General features: G+C 42.4%; 1 protein-coding gene across 3 annotated transcripts; it reads left to right on the plus strand.

Moving 5' to 3' along the window:
- Positions 1 to 613: 613 nt before the first annotated feature.
- stxbp1b (syntaxin binding protein 1b) lies at positions 614 to 17,362 on the plus strand. 3 transcript variants are annotated; one of them, XM_056592571.1, is made up of 19 exons: positions 614 to 668; positions 3,123 to 3,172; positions 3,299 to 3,380; positions 3,717 to 3,793; positions 4,490 to 4,568; positions 5,054 to 5,157; positions 6,342 to 6,490; positions 7,030 to 7,114; positions 7,394 to 7,524; positions 8,020 to 8,127; positions 8,331 to 8,391; positions 8,596 to 8,661; positions 9,221 to 9,301; positions 11,035 to 11,173; positions 11,546 to 11,655; positions 12,234 to 12,335; positions 13,441 to 13,526; positions 14,448 to 14,602; positions 17,280 to 17,362. In XM_056592571.1, exons 1-19 carry the CDS (start codon positions 632 to 634, stop codon positions 17,360 to 17,362), a joined length of 1,785 nt encoding a protein of 594 aa, XP_056448546.1. In that variant the 5' UTR covers positions 614 to 631. The 3 variants fall into 3 exon arrangements, with proteins under 3 accessions (XP_056448546.1, XP_056448547.1, XP_056448545.1); XM_056592572.1 differs by having other exon boundaries at positions 5,063 to 5,157; XM_056592570.1 differs by lacking the exon at positions 17,280 to 17,362 and adding an exon at positions 16,440 to 16,558.
- The last annotated feature ends 236 nt before the right edge of the window (positions 17,363 to 17,598 follow it).

Genomic DNA, 17,598 nt, shown 5'->3' on the forward strand with positions numbered 1-17,598 from the left:
TATTCTGAATGCGCAGGAAATTCTGTAAAGCGATAGCGAACAGGTAAAAACAGTCGGAACAGTTCTTGAAGTAATCACTAATGATCGCTATTCATACAATCATGATGATCATAGGATAATATGGACCTGCGTATTAACGAATAATGCAGTGTTTACTGCCCTCCTGTGGATAAAACGCATAAATGCAGCCAATCAGTCAGTTCTTTTTTTTCTTTCACTTCTTCCTTTGTTTTGTTTCTGTCTATTCCTATTTTTTTTTTTAAATCTTTTTCTTTCTTTATATATTCCTTAATATCCCTCGGAAATAACGTGGGTGTCAGTCAGAGATGACTGTCGACTGAAAAGGGAAAAATAACCTGTAACATAGTTTCCTGTTAATCTCCATAAATTCACCACGCGACCAGATACATGGCCTCATTAACTTGGCCAAGTAGGCCGATCTGGTCACTATATCAAACCACAGTGACTGAACGTTTTCATGAAGGCTTTTGCTTCTAAGCGGTTTACTGGAGGAGTCCGTAAATCTGCGCGCTTTACGCATTTCCCGCCAGGCCTCAGGTAGGTCCCACCCCCTACCAGTTGAAAGCCGGAGTTGGATTTAGGAGAGCACGGAGCGCAGAGACGCGTCACCATGGCACCCCTCGGACTCAAAGCACTTGTTTGTGACAGTAAGTGCGAAAATGTTTAATTTACTCTAGGTTGATTTGATCCTACGTAATAAATCTGAAAACGAAGGCCTACTCTACGTTACTCTTTGAAATGCTGTTGAATGACTGCAGTTTCTCCCCCAAAGATTGCGCAAAAGGCGCGCATCAACCCTCCAATTACTTAACGGTCGCTCCTACCAAATCGCCTCACTCCAGAATTCCAGATTTTTTGGAAATTATCTTTGAATAGTGTCGATCAATTCACCTTTGAGCTTTTATTCTCTTCATAATACAGGTAGTTTTGTGTCAGAGTGCGGAGTCCTGTTTCTGCGTAAATCCTTACACTCTAATCTGTGTCTGTGAGGATTAAAGTACTCCAGTTCCTCTTGTGCGATGGCGCTGTGTTAGCCTGCTCTATGGAGTCGACCGGACTACTAAACAACAAGGATTGACTGACAGGCTACTTGTTAAATTTCCGATGATGCTCATGTTGCTCAACATTGGCACGAACCGTTATTGTGCATCAGAACGGTTCTTAGCACCAGGCGCTATAGTGTATGTTGTCTCCAGCTGGTGATGTCTATTGTCAGGCACAATGTAAACATTCCATGGATGACCATCAGGCTAAACCCCCAGCCGACACAATGTCCTATATATGGTGGCCAGATGGAGCAAATGATAACTTGCCAGATATTGTTTAAACTCCAGTGCCCTATTTTTGTTCAAAGGTAAATTGTATCTGTTCATGTATAGATCTAACAATTCGATCACAATTTTGTTTGTGCCATTGTACAATAGGCCTACTTATCCAAAGTGATGGTGGTGCTAGTTGTGGTGGTGTAAATGATGGTGTTGATACTGTCAGTGGCGGTGTAACACAAAAAAGTAACAACGTGTGTATATATAAAGGCACTGTGAAGTTATTTGACATTTCGCAATTAAGCCATATGCATATCTACGCATTAAAAAATATTCCAGTTTGTGTGGCGCACATGCTTGATGGATATCGTCTGTCTCCTGAAGCACCAGCCTGGCTGGATGTAGCCACGTCCGGCGGGGGCGTTGCCTCTGTCCTGTCCTGTCTTTGTCCAGCTCTCACCTAATCCTCTAGTAATGAGATCCACAGAGCCATCCACTGTTTCCATGATGAAACCCCATGGCTTCATTTTCTTATCATTCATTGAATACACTGATTTCAGAAACGTGTCGTAGGGGGCATCTTTCTCAAAGTAGATGCGACTGGTATGTGGACATTGGGGGATCAAACCCAGTACCTGAAAAAGTAAATAGTTTAAGTGCATAGTTTCTATCTACATGTGGCTTCAGTGCGCAACATGGCACAATGTTTTTTATGCTAGCCAATAGCCATACAAGTCTGAGCTTATGCTGGCCACGTGTGTGACCTGCTGTGTTATCAGATGTATGTGGGTGCTAGTGTGTGTGTGTGTGTGTGTGTGTGTGTGTGTGTGTGTGTGTGTGTGTGTGTGTGTGTGTGTGTGTGTGTGTGTGTGTGTGTGTGTGTGTGTGTGTGTGTGTGTGTGTGTGTCTGAGTGTGTGTGTGTGTGGGTATGTGTGGTTCTATGTATGTTAGTATGTGATCAGCATATGTGTGTGTGATGTAGTTCTGTGTGTTTGTATTAGTTAGTATGTGATCAGATATTTATTTTTGATGGTGTGTATGTGTTTGTATGTGGGTGTTACTATGTGATCGGAAATGTGTGTGTGTGTGTATCTTGTGTGTGCGTGTGGGACATCCCATCGACTGACATAGAAAGATCTGGAATAACGGAGCGTCTGGATAAGAGGATTGGGAAGAGATTATAGCCAGTGATTGCTATGGTGCTCTCTCTCTCTCTCTCTCTCTCTCTCTCTCTCTCTCTCTCTCTCTCTCTCTCTCTCTCTCTCTCTCTCTCTCTCTCTCTCTCTCTCTCTCTCTCTCTCTCTCTCTCTCTCTCTCTCTCTCTCTCTCTCTCTCTCTCTCTCTCTCTCTCTCTCTCTCTCTCTCTCCCTCCCTCCCTCCCTCCCTCCCTCCCTCCCTCCCTAACAAACATAAACAGGCAAAAACACACACAAACCGGGAAGTAAACACTGCCAGGCATAAGGGTTATATTCCCTCTATAGCTAAAATGGTAGAGCAAGGCATTAACCCTGCCAGAGTTAGGGCTTATATTCCCTGTCCGGTTCAATTGGTAGAACAAGGCATCCACAATGGGTTAGGTGTTATATTCCCTCTGTAGCTCAATTGCTATAGCAGGGCATTTATACTGCCCGGGTTAAGGGTTATATTATCTGTGTAGCTCAACTGGTAGAGCAAGGCATTCATTATCACCACAAGGGTTAGGTGTTCAATTCCCACTAGTCCTCATAAATTCCTCAATCAGATGCCATGCTGTAATGCTGTTTTGTAGGCGTTGTCTAAATCGATCTTTGGATGGTTGAAATATATTGACTGCATGTCTATACTTTTCTCTGCAGAGATCATGAATGATGTGATCAGGAAGGCCAGAGAGAAGGGGAAATGGAAGGTACACACCATTCTCTCTCTCTTCATACTCAGTCCTTAATAGATCGAAAGGCATGCATTTGGCATTGGTCAAACCTAATTCAATGGGTGTGTGTGTGGGGGGGGTGTTTCCATGCTAACAATGTAGGTGTTGGTGGTGGACAAGCTGAGTATGAGGATGATCTCTTCCTGCTGCAAGATGACCGACATCATGTCCGAGGGCATCACCAGTAAGAAGCCCAATGACCCAATTTCAATTTATTCAATTTATTCCAATCGAGTTAAATTAAATTCAGATTCACTAAACAATTAAACTAAATTCAATTAATTTATTCTCAAAATCCTTCCACCCATGGTTTAGGGTGATGAAATCTCTCTGTGCTTCCTATTCATAGAATATATCACAGAGTGTGTATCTGTCATGCTTCCTAGTCATAGGAGACATTAGCAAGTGTTTATCTGTTGTCCTTCCTAGTCATAGGATACATCACCAAGTGTTTATCTATTGTCCTTCCTAGTCGTAGGAGACATCAGCAAGTGTTTATCTCTCTTGTTGTGTTCCCTAGTCGTAGAAGATATCACCAAGAAGAGAGAGCCTCTTCCCAGCATGGAGGCTCTCTACCTCATCACACCCTCAGACGAGGTGAGAATCAGTTGTGAACTGATGTTTCATAAAAAACAAACAATATTTTCAAAGCACAGTGGAAGAATGCCTTAATTTCAGATGATTATGTTGATAGAGAAACATCAGATTATGGGAGATTAATGTTACTATTAACTATTATTTAATCATTGTTAGGAACTGGTATAAGCGGAATAAACCACTACATGCATTTAACTCTGTAAGATTGCAGTCATACAGGTTTCTGATGGTGCGTATATTACAGTCATACAGGTTTCTGATGGCGCGTATATTACAGTCATACAGGTTGCAGATGGAGCGTACATTACAGTCATACAGGTTTCAGATGGAGCATATATTACAGTCATACAGGTTTAAGATGTAGCGTATAACAGTCACACATGTTTAAGTTGGAGTGTATATTACCGTCATAAAGGTTTTAGATGGAGCATATAATACTTTCATGCAGGTGAAGCATGTATACATTATATATATATATATATATATATAATGTATATATATATATATATATATATATATATATATATATATATATATATAATGTATACATTATATATATATATATATATATATATATATATATATATATATAGCAGTTAAACAGGTTTTAGATGGATTGTATAAGACAGTCGTAATGGTTTCAGGCAGTTGATATCACTGTTCTGAACTCACCTCTCTGTGTTGTGTGCCTCCCAGTCAGTAGATGTTCTGATCGAAGACTTCAGAGACCCCAGGAACCCGCAGTACCGAGCGGCCCACGTCTTCTTCACCGACAGTAGGTCACCAAGCGTCCAAACGCCGTCACCACCACCTTTAGTCACATACATAAAGGTTGATTTCAAGTGGGAAATGGTTTTTAATATACGATTGTTTCAAATATGACTCTTTTATAAATGTATTGTTGCATTAATGCTGGTACTTTAACTTTTATTTAGAAGTGTGGCTCACTGTTTTTATATTCCATGTGCGAACTTTTAATTTACAGATGAGAACAGTTTGTAGAGATATCGGAGGATTACTCCAAAATATTTGTGTGTCTCCACCTTAAGTACAATTTGAGATACAAGCTAAATTGTATTTAAACATTTGTCAAGTATATATTTGAATGAATGCTTGATCGAACTGTGATTCATCCACCAGAGCTTTAAACTTTGAGTACAAACGACTGCTATGTTGCATTCAACATCCCAAATATGCCAGGCTGTAAGTTAACAACAGTGTTTCTGATCTCTGAGTAACTCTGGCACATTGCTCCCACAGCTATCCCAGACACACTGTTCGGCCTGCTGACCAAATCCCGCGCCTCCAAGGCCATGAAGGCCCTGACAGAGATCCACGTCTCCTTCCTTCCCTATGAGTCTCAGGTAGGGCGCACTTACACTTATCTCGGTTCCAGCAGTCCTACTGCTTCCTTCTAAGAGCAGGCTCAGAGCCCATCCAGGAAACCAACAACTTCAAGGGGCAGAGTTATGTTTTTTTCTTCCTGTTCCAACCCTTCACCCTTACAAGTATCAAGTAGGACCCTAACTCTTAAACCTCTCCCTAATCCTCACCCTCTCACCTCAGCCTAAGACTTACCCCTGTCACCCTAACCTTCTCCCACATAATCACCTGAACCCTCTTGCCCTCAACCTCAACCTACTCCTTATACTACCTTACTACCCTCTGCGGTACAAAGAAACAAAGGAGTTATATTCTTTGTTTCAATGTTATTGAATATAATTCCAGTTTGTCTTTGTATGTGTGCGCGTGTGTACTAATTCCTAATTTCTCAGGGATTGTTGTATTATGGTGACAGACCATAATAAACAATATTTAACTTGAGCGAAGGAAGGGAAGGGCCTTGGATCGTCCTGATCATCTTCTCATCTCCAATCCTCGACTACTTCCCCGTCTGTTAAATCCCTAATGAGTGAGGGGTGTGGGGGGATGTAGCCTTCCGGATCTGCCTCTAATCCGCGTAGCGTAGCTCTCACTCGCTTTACCAATCAGGTTCAAGGTGTCATAATGAAGGGGATTGTTTTGTTTTGACGGCTTTCACAACAGATGACTTCTTCTGTGTGTGCGTGTGTGTGTGTCTAAAAGTGTCAATCATATTCTGCATGTGTAGGAAGCGTGATAATAAAACGAACTAACTTTGGGTGTGGGTGTGCATCAATGTGTGGGTGGGTGGGTGCGCTTGTGCGCTCGTGCATGTATGTGTAGGGCTGCTCGATTATGGAAAAAATCATAATCACGATTATTTTGGTCAATATTGAAATCATGATTATTCAAACGATTATTTTTGAGTTTGAAAACATGATGTACTTATTTTGCATGCCTCTCCTAAAAACACTTTTTAACTGAGAACTTAAAAAATACACAAAATGGTAAAAAATAAAATGTTCAAATCTAAAATAATGTACACATATTATCCAGCTGTTCTGCCCTTTCTATAAAACATAGAAAAATATTTTTTTTATAAATCGATTATATTCGTTTTTTGATCGTTTGACGCTGAAATCGAGATCGACATTTGATTAATCGCCCAGCCCTAATGTGTGTGCAGGTGTTCTCTCTGGACAGGGTGGATGCGTTCCAGGACTTCTACAGCCCCTACAAGGCAGACGTGAAGAACAACATGCTGGAGAGATGTGCGGAGCAGATCGCGACCCTGTGCGCTACGCTGAAGGAGTACCCGGGCATACGTTATCGAGGGTAGGTCCCAGTACACAGACCTTCTTTGTGTTGTGTATTGTGTGCATGCTGTGGGGTTTGTGGGGGAAGTATGTGGTCTGTTGTTATTGTTGTTATTGTTATTGTTATTGTGTGCATGGTGTTGAGTTTTGTGTTTGTTGTATGTGTGTGCTTTATATGTATGTGTGTAAGTGTGGGTGTGTTATATGTAGTGTATGTGGCTTGTGCGCATGTGGGTGTGAATGTCTGTTGTGTGCATGTTGTGTTGCATGTGGTTAGTGCGCTGTGTTTGGAGTGTTGTGTTGTTGAAGTCTCAATCTCCCGTTAGTACGGCTAAATAAGACGTTTTGGTTGTCTTTTCTGTCATCTCCTATTTCAACCATTTGACATTTGTAAATGTGTTACTATGGTGATTAAATACTGCCTGGGCAGAAGAATGTAATGTAGCAGCTACGGTCAGAAAAGCTTTTATAGCACATTGAATTCTGTGCTGCTATTACACATTAACAGCTGTCAAATATAAATATCATGCAAATATATAAAGACCGTGTGCTTAACAGGGAGTATAAAGACTGCGCTACACTGGCCCAGATGCTTCAGGATAAACTGGACGGATACAAAGCAGATGACCCCACCCTGGGCGAGGTACGTAGATACCATACGTTAGCTTCCACGCATCCACCCCCCCCCCCGAATTATAAAATGATACACATAATAAAAATGGCCTTTTGTGAAATTTGAAATATGTTCACCAAAGGGAGAACCAATAAATGAATAACCTAGCAGTGTCTATCTGTGTGCCTGTGTGCGTGTGTGCGTGTGCGTGTGCGTGTGTGTGTGTGTGTGTGTGTGTGTGTGTGTGTGTGTGTGTGTGTGTGTGTGTGTGTGTGTGTGTGTGTGTGTGTGTGAGACGTGTCCCTCTAGGGTCCGGACAAGTCTCGTAGCCAGCTACTGATCTTGGACAGGGGGTTTGACCCGGTCTCCCCCGTCCTCCACGAGCTCACCCTGCAGGCCATGGGCTATGACCTGCTGGGCATTGAAAACGACGTCTACAAGTAAACACACACACACACAAAACACGCACACACATACACACACACACACACACACACAGTGAACACGATAAACACACAAGCCCTAAAGAAACAAACACTGAAATATAACAAAACAGATGCTTTCCCTTTTGGATGTGCGTTGGTCAGTACCAACATTTTTGGACAACATAACTGAATCGTCATACAAGTACTCTATGAAATGTCTCCTCACAAAGACCAAAGGGCTGTATTGCTATTGTTTACATTTGAGGCAAGCGCGTCCACTGGAAATGTTCTGAGGCAGAACCGGCACCACGAAGGGATTCTGAAAAATGTGATTGGTAAAGGAAGCTCTGAGGGCAGGATGGATGATAACGATGGTTAGATCACCTCTCTATACCCAGGTATCAGATGCTCTCTCTCTGCTCTAAGTGAAGCTCTCTCGCCTCAGGTATGAGACGGTCTTTCTCTCTCTCTCTCTCTGTCTCACCTCTAAGTGAACCTCTCTCTCCCCAGGTATGAGACCAGTGGGATGGGGGAGGTGAGGACCAAGGAGGTTCTGCTCGATGAGGACGACGACCTGTGGCAGAGTCTGAGACACAAACACATCGCAGAGGTCTCCACGTGAGTCACACACACAACCTTACTGATTTGAATTCTCCGTCTATCTTGCCTTTATTCTCCAGTCTCCTCTCGTCTCTCTCATTTATTTTCCCCTCGCAGCCTCTCCTCTTGACTTTCCCCTTCATTTATCTGCCTCGTGTCCACCCATATCCCTCCCTCATTATCTTTCGCTCATTATCTCCCTGTCTCTCTGCCCTCCCCAGGGCCGTGACCCGCTCCCTCAAGGAGTTCTCAGCCAGCAAGAAGCTGAGCACAGGAGAGAAGGTGGGTCGACCGTGGGGGCGGTGGGCGGTTGGGGGAGAGCCACTCACCATCACATTTAATGAGCGTTGCGTCAGCCACTGCTTTGAGCTGGGAAACGCTGCCGTAATAATCAATGGGGTTGTGGGTGATGAAACGAGGGCTTTTCCGGTGTTAGGCCTGGTTTGGTCTTCTAGTCAGCTTACCATGTCTCCTGCTCTCCTCCAGACCACCATGAAGGAGCTGTCCCAGATGTTGAAGGCCATGCCCCAGTATCAGAAGGAACTGAGCAAGGTGAGGAGGAGGAGGAGGAGGGGGTGACACCCTGTTTCACGTGGTTCTTATTCCATGTACTTCTACACTACTTTACTATTCTATTCTATTCCATTCTATTCTCAATACACCACAACAAATAACTTGGAAAATCATATTTGGCAATAAGTTCCATTCTACCCTACTTTACTTAAATCTCTTTGACTTTACTGTTATGCCCCCACTCTACTTTACTGTACTCTATTGTAATCTAATCTTTTCCACTTTACGGCTCTATCCAACTTTAACCTATTTTATTCTACCCTAACCTACTCTAGTCTATTACGCTTTAATGTTCTACCCACTGTATGCTTATCTATTTCATATTTTTTGTATTCCATATTACTCTCCTAAAATATATTGCACTATTCTCTACTTGTTTTATTTCTTTCATATACCATCCAGATTAACTTTTTTCCCATCAGAATATAGCGAGTGTATATTTCCATAGACAACATATATTTGTACATGTATAGGAACATGTGGTACGTAGTGTTTTGGTGCTCACTGCGTGTGTTTGTGTGCACTCTGTGATCTGCAGTACTCTACCCACCTGCACCTGGCTGAAGACTGCATGAACCGCTACCAAGGAACTGTGGACAAGCTGTGTCGCGTAGAACAGGTAGGGAGTGGACAAGCTTTGAAGAACATGTGAGGAGTGGACACGCCGTGTGGAATAGTGATGATTTAAGGGACTACTCTGGTCCTTGATTCTTATTGGCTGGAGGCGATGGTAAAATACAATCTCAACACAAACCTGTGAGCGCTTAACAATACATTTTTTAGAATGAATGTGTCGGCATTCTCAAAGTATGCTATTGTGATGTTGCTTGGAAACCTTTTTGCTGTTTTGAGGAACTGTATTGCTTGTTGGGAGAATTATACTTGGTTTTCAATAAGTGATGGCCTTTTATGTTGCTGTGTCTAAATTATGTGAAATGTTACTAGGGCAGCAAAACATTTTTAAACAGCTTTTTATAAAAAGGCATTTTTGTTTTATAAAAACAAAAAGCCACTACAGGCCATGATTCACAGCAATTTCAGGACAGCTATGCGGCTTTGAAACCTGAGCCAACATGGTCATCATTAGTCACTGCTTGACGGTGTGTCGCTGATGTGAGGAATTACTGCAGCTAGCGGGGTGGGCTAAGGTGAGACACAGACCTACAAAATTGTAAAAAGGAAAACCGTGGCAAGATTAATGTCTGGGATTTAATTAATGACTGCTGCTGTCTTTCGTTTCTTCTTCTTAAGCCGTGAATTTGAATAGTCTGGACATGGGTGAATATATCTGCAGGAATCTATGTAGAAATGGATAAGTTGAAAAAGAGGATTGGAAAACTAATCGTCAAATTGATTGAGAAAAAGTAGAATGAAAGACATCATTCAGTCGTCAAAACTTAAATCTTTGAAGAAAAAGGATACTATTTTTCAGAGTAAGAAAGGAGCTTTAGGTTCTAACAAACGTTAACATTATGTAACTAAATCCATTTAGAAATGGCACAATATGTGGGCCAGAGGAAGGGAAGGGATTATTGTACGCCGTATGGACTTTCTCAGGGTCAAAAAGCATAACAAAGCAGCTCTCTGACTGGGTTTCTCTGATACAGAAATATAAAACAATGCTTACATCTCAGGGCTCTATGATGATGATGATGATGATGATGATGATGATGATGATGATGATGATGATGGGATGATGAGTATTTTTTCTATCTTGATGGCGAAGGTGAGGATGATGGTAATGATGATGATGATGAGGAGGATGATGAGTATTCTTCCATCTTGATGAGGCTGAGTATTATTCCATCGTGGAGGTGGTGTCGATGATGATGACGATGACAATGATGAAGATGATGATGACGACATTGAGGTTGATGATAAGGCTGGGTATTAATCCATCATGATGGTGGTACTGTCGATGATGATGATGCTGATGACGACGACGACGATAATGATGATAAGGCTGAGTAGTGTTCCATCATGATGGTGCTGTTGGTGGCGATGACGATGACGATAATGATGATAAGGCTGAGTAGTGTTCCATCATGATGGTGCTGTTGGTGGCGATGACGATGACGATAATGATGATAAGGCTGAGTAGTGATCCATCATGATGGTGCTGTTGGTGGCGATGACGATGACGACAATGAGGTTGATGATAAGGCTGGGTATTAATCCATCATGATGGTGGTTCTGTCGATGATGATAATGATGACGATGGCGATAATGATGATGAGGCTGAGTAGTGTTCCATCATGATGAAAGGTGGTGTCAATGATGATGATGATGATGATGATGATGATGACCACAACGATGTGGATGATGAGGCTGAGTATTATTCCGCCTCCCCAGGACCTGGCGATGGGCACGGACGCAGAGGGGGAGAAGATCAAAGACCCCATGCGTGCCATTGTGCCAGTGCTGCTGGACGCCAACGTCTCCGTCTCAGACAAGATCCGCATCATCCTGCTCTACATCTTCCTCAAGAACGGTGAGCAGTGGACGCACGCAGACAGGGAACCTGCACTCCTGTGCCAATGGGACAGAGTTGTGATACAATTCACACGTTTTGTCTCACAAGTGTTAATGAGGACATTCTCTCTGGAATTCTCCCATTGTGTTATTTTTGTGAATGTATTATTCTTTTTTTACATAATGTAATAGTACAGAGAGTTGTAAATGCAATCTCAATGCGTTCGAGCACTGAGCATGGTTGTGTGTGTGTGTGTGTGGCTGTGTGTGTGTGTGTGTGTGTGTGTGTGTGTGTGTGTGTGTGTGTGTGTGTGTGTGTGTGTGTGTGTGTGTGTGTGTGTGTGTGTGTGTGTGTGTGTGTGTGTGTGTGTGTGTGTGTGTGTGTGATCAGGTGTCAGTGAGGAGAACCTGTGTAAGCTCCTCCAGCACGCCAACATCCCCCCAGAAGACAGTGACATCATCTCTAACATGGCTCATCTGGGTATGCCCATCATCGCTGAGGTGAGGCCCCGCCCACAAGAGTACATTCCACAACAATATCACATGTGATGATGACACACATGACCACACATTAGGGCTGCTCGATTAGGGGAAAAAATCATAATCACGATTATTTTGGTCAACATTGAAATCACGATTATTCAAACGATTATTTTTGAGTTTGAAAACATGTTGCATTTTTTCAGCATGTCTCTGCCAAAAAAACTTTGGAACTGAGAATTTTCGCCTTAAAAAAATACACAAAATGGTCAAAAAGAAAATGTTCCAATCTAAAAAAATATAAAGATATGTATCCAGCTGTTCTGCCCTTTCTATAAAAGATTTAAAAAAAAAACTGGATTATGTTAATTTTGTGATGGTTTGACGCAAAAATCGAAATCGCGATCAAAATTCGATTAATCGCCCAGACCCACCATACATTCATCCTGTGTTTCGATATATATCCACTGAAGGAAGATACGTTATGATGTTGATTCATCGCTCAGCCATAATTACACACAGAACTCTTTCATGGAGTCGATTTTACTGTAACGCTGTTGAGTTCCTCATGGAATAAGTTAGACCGCTTTCGTTCTCAGGGAGTCCCCAAGAAGACCAAGAAACCCGACCGCAAGGAGAGGGTCAGCGAGCAGACGTACCAGCTGTCCCGCTGGACCCCGCTCATCAAGGACATCATGGAGGTACAAACATCGGTCCCAACTGTCGCAACCCAACTATTTTATCATCAATCACTGTGCCAACTCTCTTCTCCAACTCCAATCCCTTACTGCATATCGATCACTCGGTCTCAACTATCTGTTCTGACTCTCTGGCCAAACTCTTTATCCCTTACTGCATATCGATCACTCGGTCTCAACTATCTGTTCTAACTCTCTTCTCCAACTCCAATCTCTTAATGCATATCGATCACTCGGTCTCAACTATCTGTTCTAACTCTCTTCTCCAACTCTTTATCCCTTACTGCATATCGATCACTCAGTCTCAACTATCTGTTCTAACTCTCTGGCCAAACTCTTTATCCCTTACTGCATATCGATCACTCAGTCTCAACTATCTATTCTAACTTTCTGGCCAAACTCTTTATCCCTTACTGCATTACAATCAATCTGTCTCAATTATCCATCCATAGCTCTCTGTATAATCTCTCTGTCTCAATTATGTATCCATAACTCTCTGTTCAATCTCTGTCTCAATTATCCATCCATTATTCTCTGTTCACACTCTTTATCCCTATCGACATATCAATCACTCTGTCTCCCTATCTATCCATAACACTCTATCCCTACTTTCTATCACTAACTCTCTGTCCCTAAACCTCTATCATGAATAGCAATCTTAACTATAACAAATTTAAAGAAATTTGTTGCCAGAAATGTATTACTTTACTCAAAGTAGCTAGAGAAGAAAAACTAATTTAAATTAGTTGACAAATTTGGTTTAGCATGTGTTGTTAATGCAATATTAATCTCAAAACTCAGAGTCAAAACTAGTCACTGTAGTATTAGTGTGTAGATACAGAGGTAAAACTAGTCACTGTAGTATTAGTCTGTAGATAGGTAAAACTAGTCACTGTAGTATTAGTGTGTAGATACAGAGGTAAAACTAGTCACTGTAGTATTAGTGTGTAGATACAGAGGTAAAACTAGTCACTGTAGTATTAGTCTGTAGATAGGTAAAACTAGTCACTGTAGTATTAGTGTGTAGATATTGAGGTAAAGCTAGTCACTGTAGCATTAGGCTGTAAACACTGAACCACCTGTTGAGTGTCACTGTGTGTCTGTGCAGGATGCCATAGAGGATAAACTGGACCCAAAGCTTTACCCCTACATCTCCCAGCGCCAGGTCTCGTCCAAGTCCAGTGCTCCCTCCAGGTACTAAGATCTTCAGAGGCCCCTTAGGCACTCCTTTAACAGAACTTTAGACGGAAGGAACTTCAGTAGAGCTGTTCAGAGACAGAAGGAACTTCAGCATAACTGTTCAGATACAGAAGGAACTTTAACATAACTGTTCAGAGACAGAAGGAACTTTAACATAACTGTTCAGAGACAGAAGGAACTTTAACATAACTGTTCAGAGACAGAAGGAACTTTAACATAACTGTTCAGAGACAGAAGGAACTTTAGCATAACTGTTCAGATACAGAAGGAACTTTAACATAACTGTTCAGAGACAGAAGGAACTTTAACATAACTGTTTAGAGACAGAAGGAACTTTAACATAACTGTTCAGAGACAGAAGGAACTTTAACATAACTGTTCAGAGACAGGTGAAACTTTACTTTTTTGGTTTAAAAATCATTTTGGATGGATCAGCATTTCCTGTATCAAATGTTACATCACAAATATTACGAAGTCGACTACGCTTGCATGCAGACCAAATGGATACACACAAACTCTCACACACGTACAAACGCAACACTCATATAAAGACAGACATACATTCACACACACGTACACACACACACACACACATTATTTCACAATCATTATTCACTAAGGATGGAATACGAGACTCTTGTTTGCAATGTTTGGTTCGCCTAACAAGGTCAAGTTTGTACGCTCACCAGACCAAATAAAAATACAAATATAAAATATCAACTTCACCCCTGAGTCGGACCAAGTCTACCGAATTGTAGGCCTGAAAGCCCCGTAACAATACAGTGAGTTCATACCTTATCAACGTGGGTGGCCCCAGGGGGACTAGAACCCCTCGCCGTGGCAGTGTTTAGCGCCACGCTCTACCAGTGGAGACCTTCACATTCATTATGCTTTGCCTCTCCACCCCAACAGCAGTGCTCGCTATGGAAACTGGCACAAGAACAAGGGCCCCACTGAGATGAAGACGGGCCCCAGGGTGTTGGTGTTCATCATCGGGGGCGTGACCTACAGCGAGATGCGCTGCGTCTATGAGGTCACCCAGGCAAACGGCAAATGGGAGGCCATCATCGGTGAGTCAACCCCCCATCCCATCGTCAGTAGACAGTGAAGACGGGTCATTATAGAGACAGAATAGAGACAGGTCAATAAGGAGCTGGTAGGGGTTTGATAGTGAATTCACAGACGGGTCATTTAGGAGCAGGTAGGGGTTAGACAGTGAATATAGAGACAGGTCATTAAGGAGCTGGTAGGGGTTAGACAGTGAATATAGAGACAGGTCATTAAGGTGCTGGTAGGGGTTTGATAGTGAATTCACAGACGGGTCATTTAGGAGCAGGTAGGGTTAGACAGTGAATATAGAGACAGGTCATTAAGGAGCTGGTAGGGGTTAGACAGTGAATATAGAGACAGGTCATTAAGGAGCTGGTAGGGGTTAGACAGTGAATATAGAGACAGGTCAATAAGGAGCTGGTAGGGGTTAGACAGTGAATATAGAGACAGGTCATTAAGGTGCTGGTAGGGGTTTGATAGTGAATTCACAGACGGGTCATTTAGGAGCAGGTAGGGGTTAGACAGTGAATATAGAGACAGGTCATTAAGGAGCTGGTAGGGGTTAGACAGTGAATATAGAGACAGGTCATTAAGGAGCTGGTAGGGGTTAGACAGTGAATATAGAGACAGGTCATTAAGGAGCTGGTAGGGGTTAGACAGTGAATATAGAGACAGGTCATTAAGGAGCTGGTAGGGGTTTGACAGTGAATTCACAGACGGGTCATTTAGGAGCAGGTAGGGGTTAGACAGTGAATATAGAGACAGGTCATTAAGGAGCTGGTAGGGGTTTGACATTGAATTCACAGACGGGTCATTTAGGAGCAGGTAGGGGTTAGACAGTGAATCCAGATACATATAATTAAGAAGGAGGTAGGGGTGAGGGGGCTTCTTGCTTAAGGATTCCTACAGGAAGACTGCCGACATTGGGGATTGAACCAAGAACATGTGGGCTTGGAGTCTAACAACCAAGTCACTACGTTCTCCTGTCTCCAGTTGGATTAACTTGTTTTCTTGTCCATTTCAATATGTTTCCCAAGCTATCTTTGCATTTATAATATTTCGCTGAAAAATGGTTCACCACAACAAGAGGGTTAATATCAATAGCATCAGTAGGGACCAGAGAGGTAGTTTGGCACTGAAGTGAGTTATTTGTATAGAAAGGGGACCTTGTTTTCTCTTCTGATGATCTATCCATTGTTAGACTTAATATATGTCCCTACTGAATAATATTAACCCCCTTATGGTCCCTCAGCAGAGACAATAGTATTGAACTGTGGGGGGGGGGAGGAGAGAGAGAGAGAGAGAGAGAGAGAGAGAGAGAGAGAGAGAGAGAGAGAGAGAGAGAGAGAGAGAGAGAGAGAGAGAGAGAGAGAGAGAGAGAGAGAGAGAGAGAGAGAGAGAGAGAGAGAGAGAGAGAGAGAGAGAGAGAGAGAGAATGAATATGAGTCAGTATGTCCTCAGTACACGGGCAGGAAATTAAATAATGTATTTTATGTTCAACTGTCAAGCCCCATCTACCCATCCATCTACTGTATCTATGCATATGGATATTACCTTCAATTTAATGTATCTCTATCTATCCATACAAACATGCATCCAATATCTTTTCTATGCCTCACATACTAAAAAAAACCCTCAACACCACAAACTAGTTCTGGCAGACCTCCTGGTCGAGAGACATTTGCTTTGTGCCGTTGGTAACGTCTGAAAGAGAGAGAGAGAGAGAGAGAGAGAGAGAGAGAGAGAGAGAGAGAGAGAGAGAGAGAGAGAGAGAGATAGAGAGAGAGAGAGAGAGAGAGAGAGAGAGAGAGAGAGAGTGAGAGAGTTCAACACAGTCGACTATCTCCGATACTTTAGGCGCCACCCACATCCTCACCCCCACCAAGTACCTTAAAGAACTACAGCACCCAGACTTCATGGACCCCAACGCGCCACCCGAGGGCGCAGAAGGCCCCGCCGACCCCCCCGCAGAATGAGGTCACGGAAGTAAATACGGAGACCGCCGTTTGTGATTCATCACCACGACCACCTCCTCCTCTTCCTCCTCCTCCACCCCTCGTACTGTAAACCCACCTTCCTCTAGCTCACCTCCCACGGATTAAACTACAATTATAATGAAATAAAACCTTTTTATATTTTGCCATCAACCGTTATATTATATGTTTGTGTTTTGACTCCTCCCCTTTAATTCACACGAGCCCTGCGTTTGTATATCCGTTGTGTATATTTATTTTATCCCTGTTTGTGTATCTGTTGTGTATAACATTGTCTGTATATCGTTTGCATGTGTTTGTGTCTTTTTGCATATTTAATCCCTGTCTGTGTATCTGTTGTGTATAACATTCCAACTTTCCCTCTGTTTATCTGTTTGGTTATAGTGTTGATCGGGACATGAATCCGACATATCACATTGTTACTGTAGCTAAGACTGTTATTGTCTACATCAGCCAACAGATGGCATATTTGGACTTTACCACGATTCAGTATTCATGATCAGCCATAACCATGACAACTCAATGGAAATGCGTTCGAAATGTCAAATGGAATGCTCAATAGAAATAATACGTGGAGTTTTCATGGTTTCCAAAGATCCTTGAATGGTTTCCCCACCCAACAAACCGACACGGCTCAGTGAATAAGGTTGACGTTGTCTCTGCCACTTTACCTCACATTACACCTGTCGTTCTTTACCTTCAGGATCAACTGGAATAATGAACCCGCCCCGCTTTCTGAACGCCCTGAGAACCCTGGACAAAACCGAGGAAGAGAAGAAGAGCTAAAACGACCGTTGTAACGCTAACCTTAACAAGCTAATCATTTAGCAGACATACACATTACTCAAAGAAGCATCATGATACTGTGGCATGTAAAGAAAATCCATAAACAACCAGTTTCAGTCGTATCTGTCACTTAGTTATATATTTTCAGTTTGTGTAGACCTCTACTCTGATACTAACTTTTTAACTTTAAATTTACTGGAAGAGATTGAATTATTGTTAAAGGCAATATCAGGCAT

This window comes from Gadus chalcogrammus, chromosome 6 (genome assembly GCF_026213295.1).
Source record: "Gadus chalcogrammus isolate NIFS_2021 chromosome 6, NIFS_Gcha_1.0, whole genome shotgun sequence".
In the NCBI taxonomy this organism is placed as follows: Eukaryota; Metazoa; Chordata; class Actinopteri; order Gadiformes; family Gadidae; genus Gadus; species Gadus chalcogrammus.

Excerpts from the sequence above, each read along its gene's own strand:
- stxbp1b (XM_056592570.1), top strand. The coding sequence starts at position 632 with ATGGCACCCCTCGGACTCAAAGCACTTGTTTGTGACA. Across the intron at positions 8,128-8,330 it reads CACATCGCAGAGGTCTCCAC|GGCCGTGACCCGCTCCCTCA; the intron begins GTGAGTCACACA and ends TGCCCTCCCCAG. Across the intron at positions 11,656-12,233 it reads GTATGCCCATCATCGCTGAG|GGAGTCCCCAAGAAGACCAA; the intron begins GTGAGGCCCCGC and ends TTTCGTTCTCAG.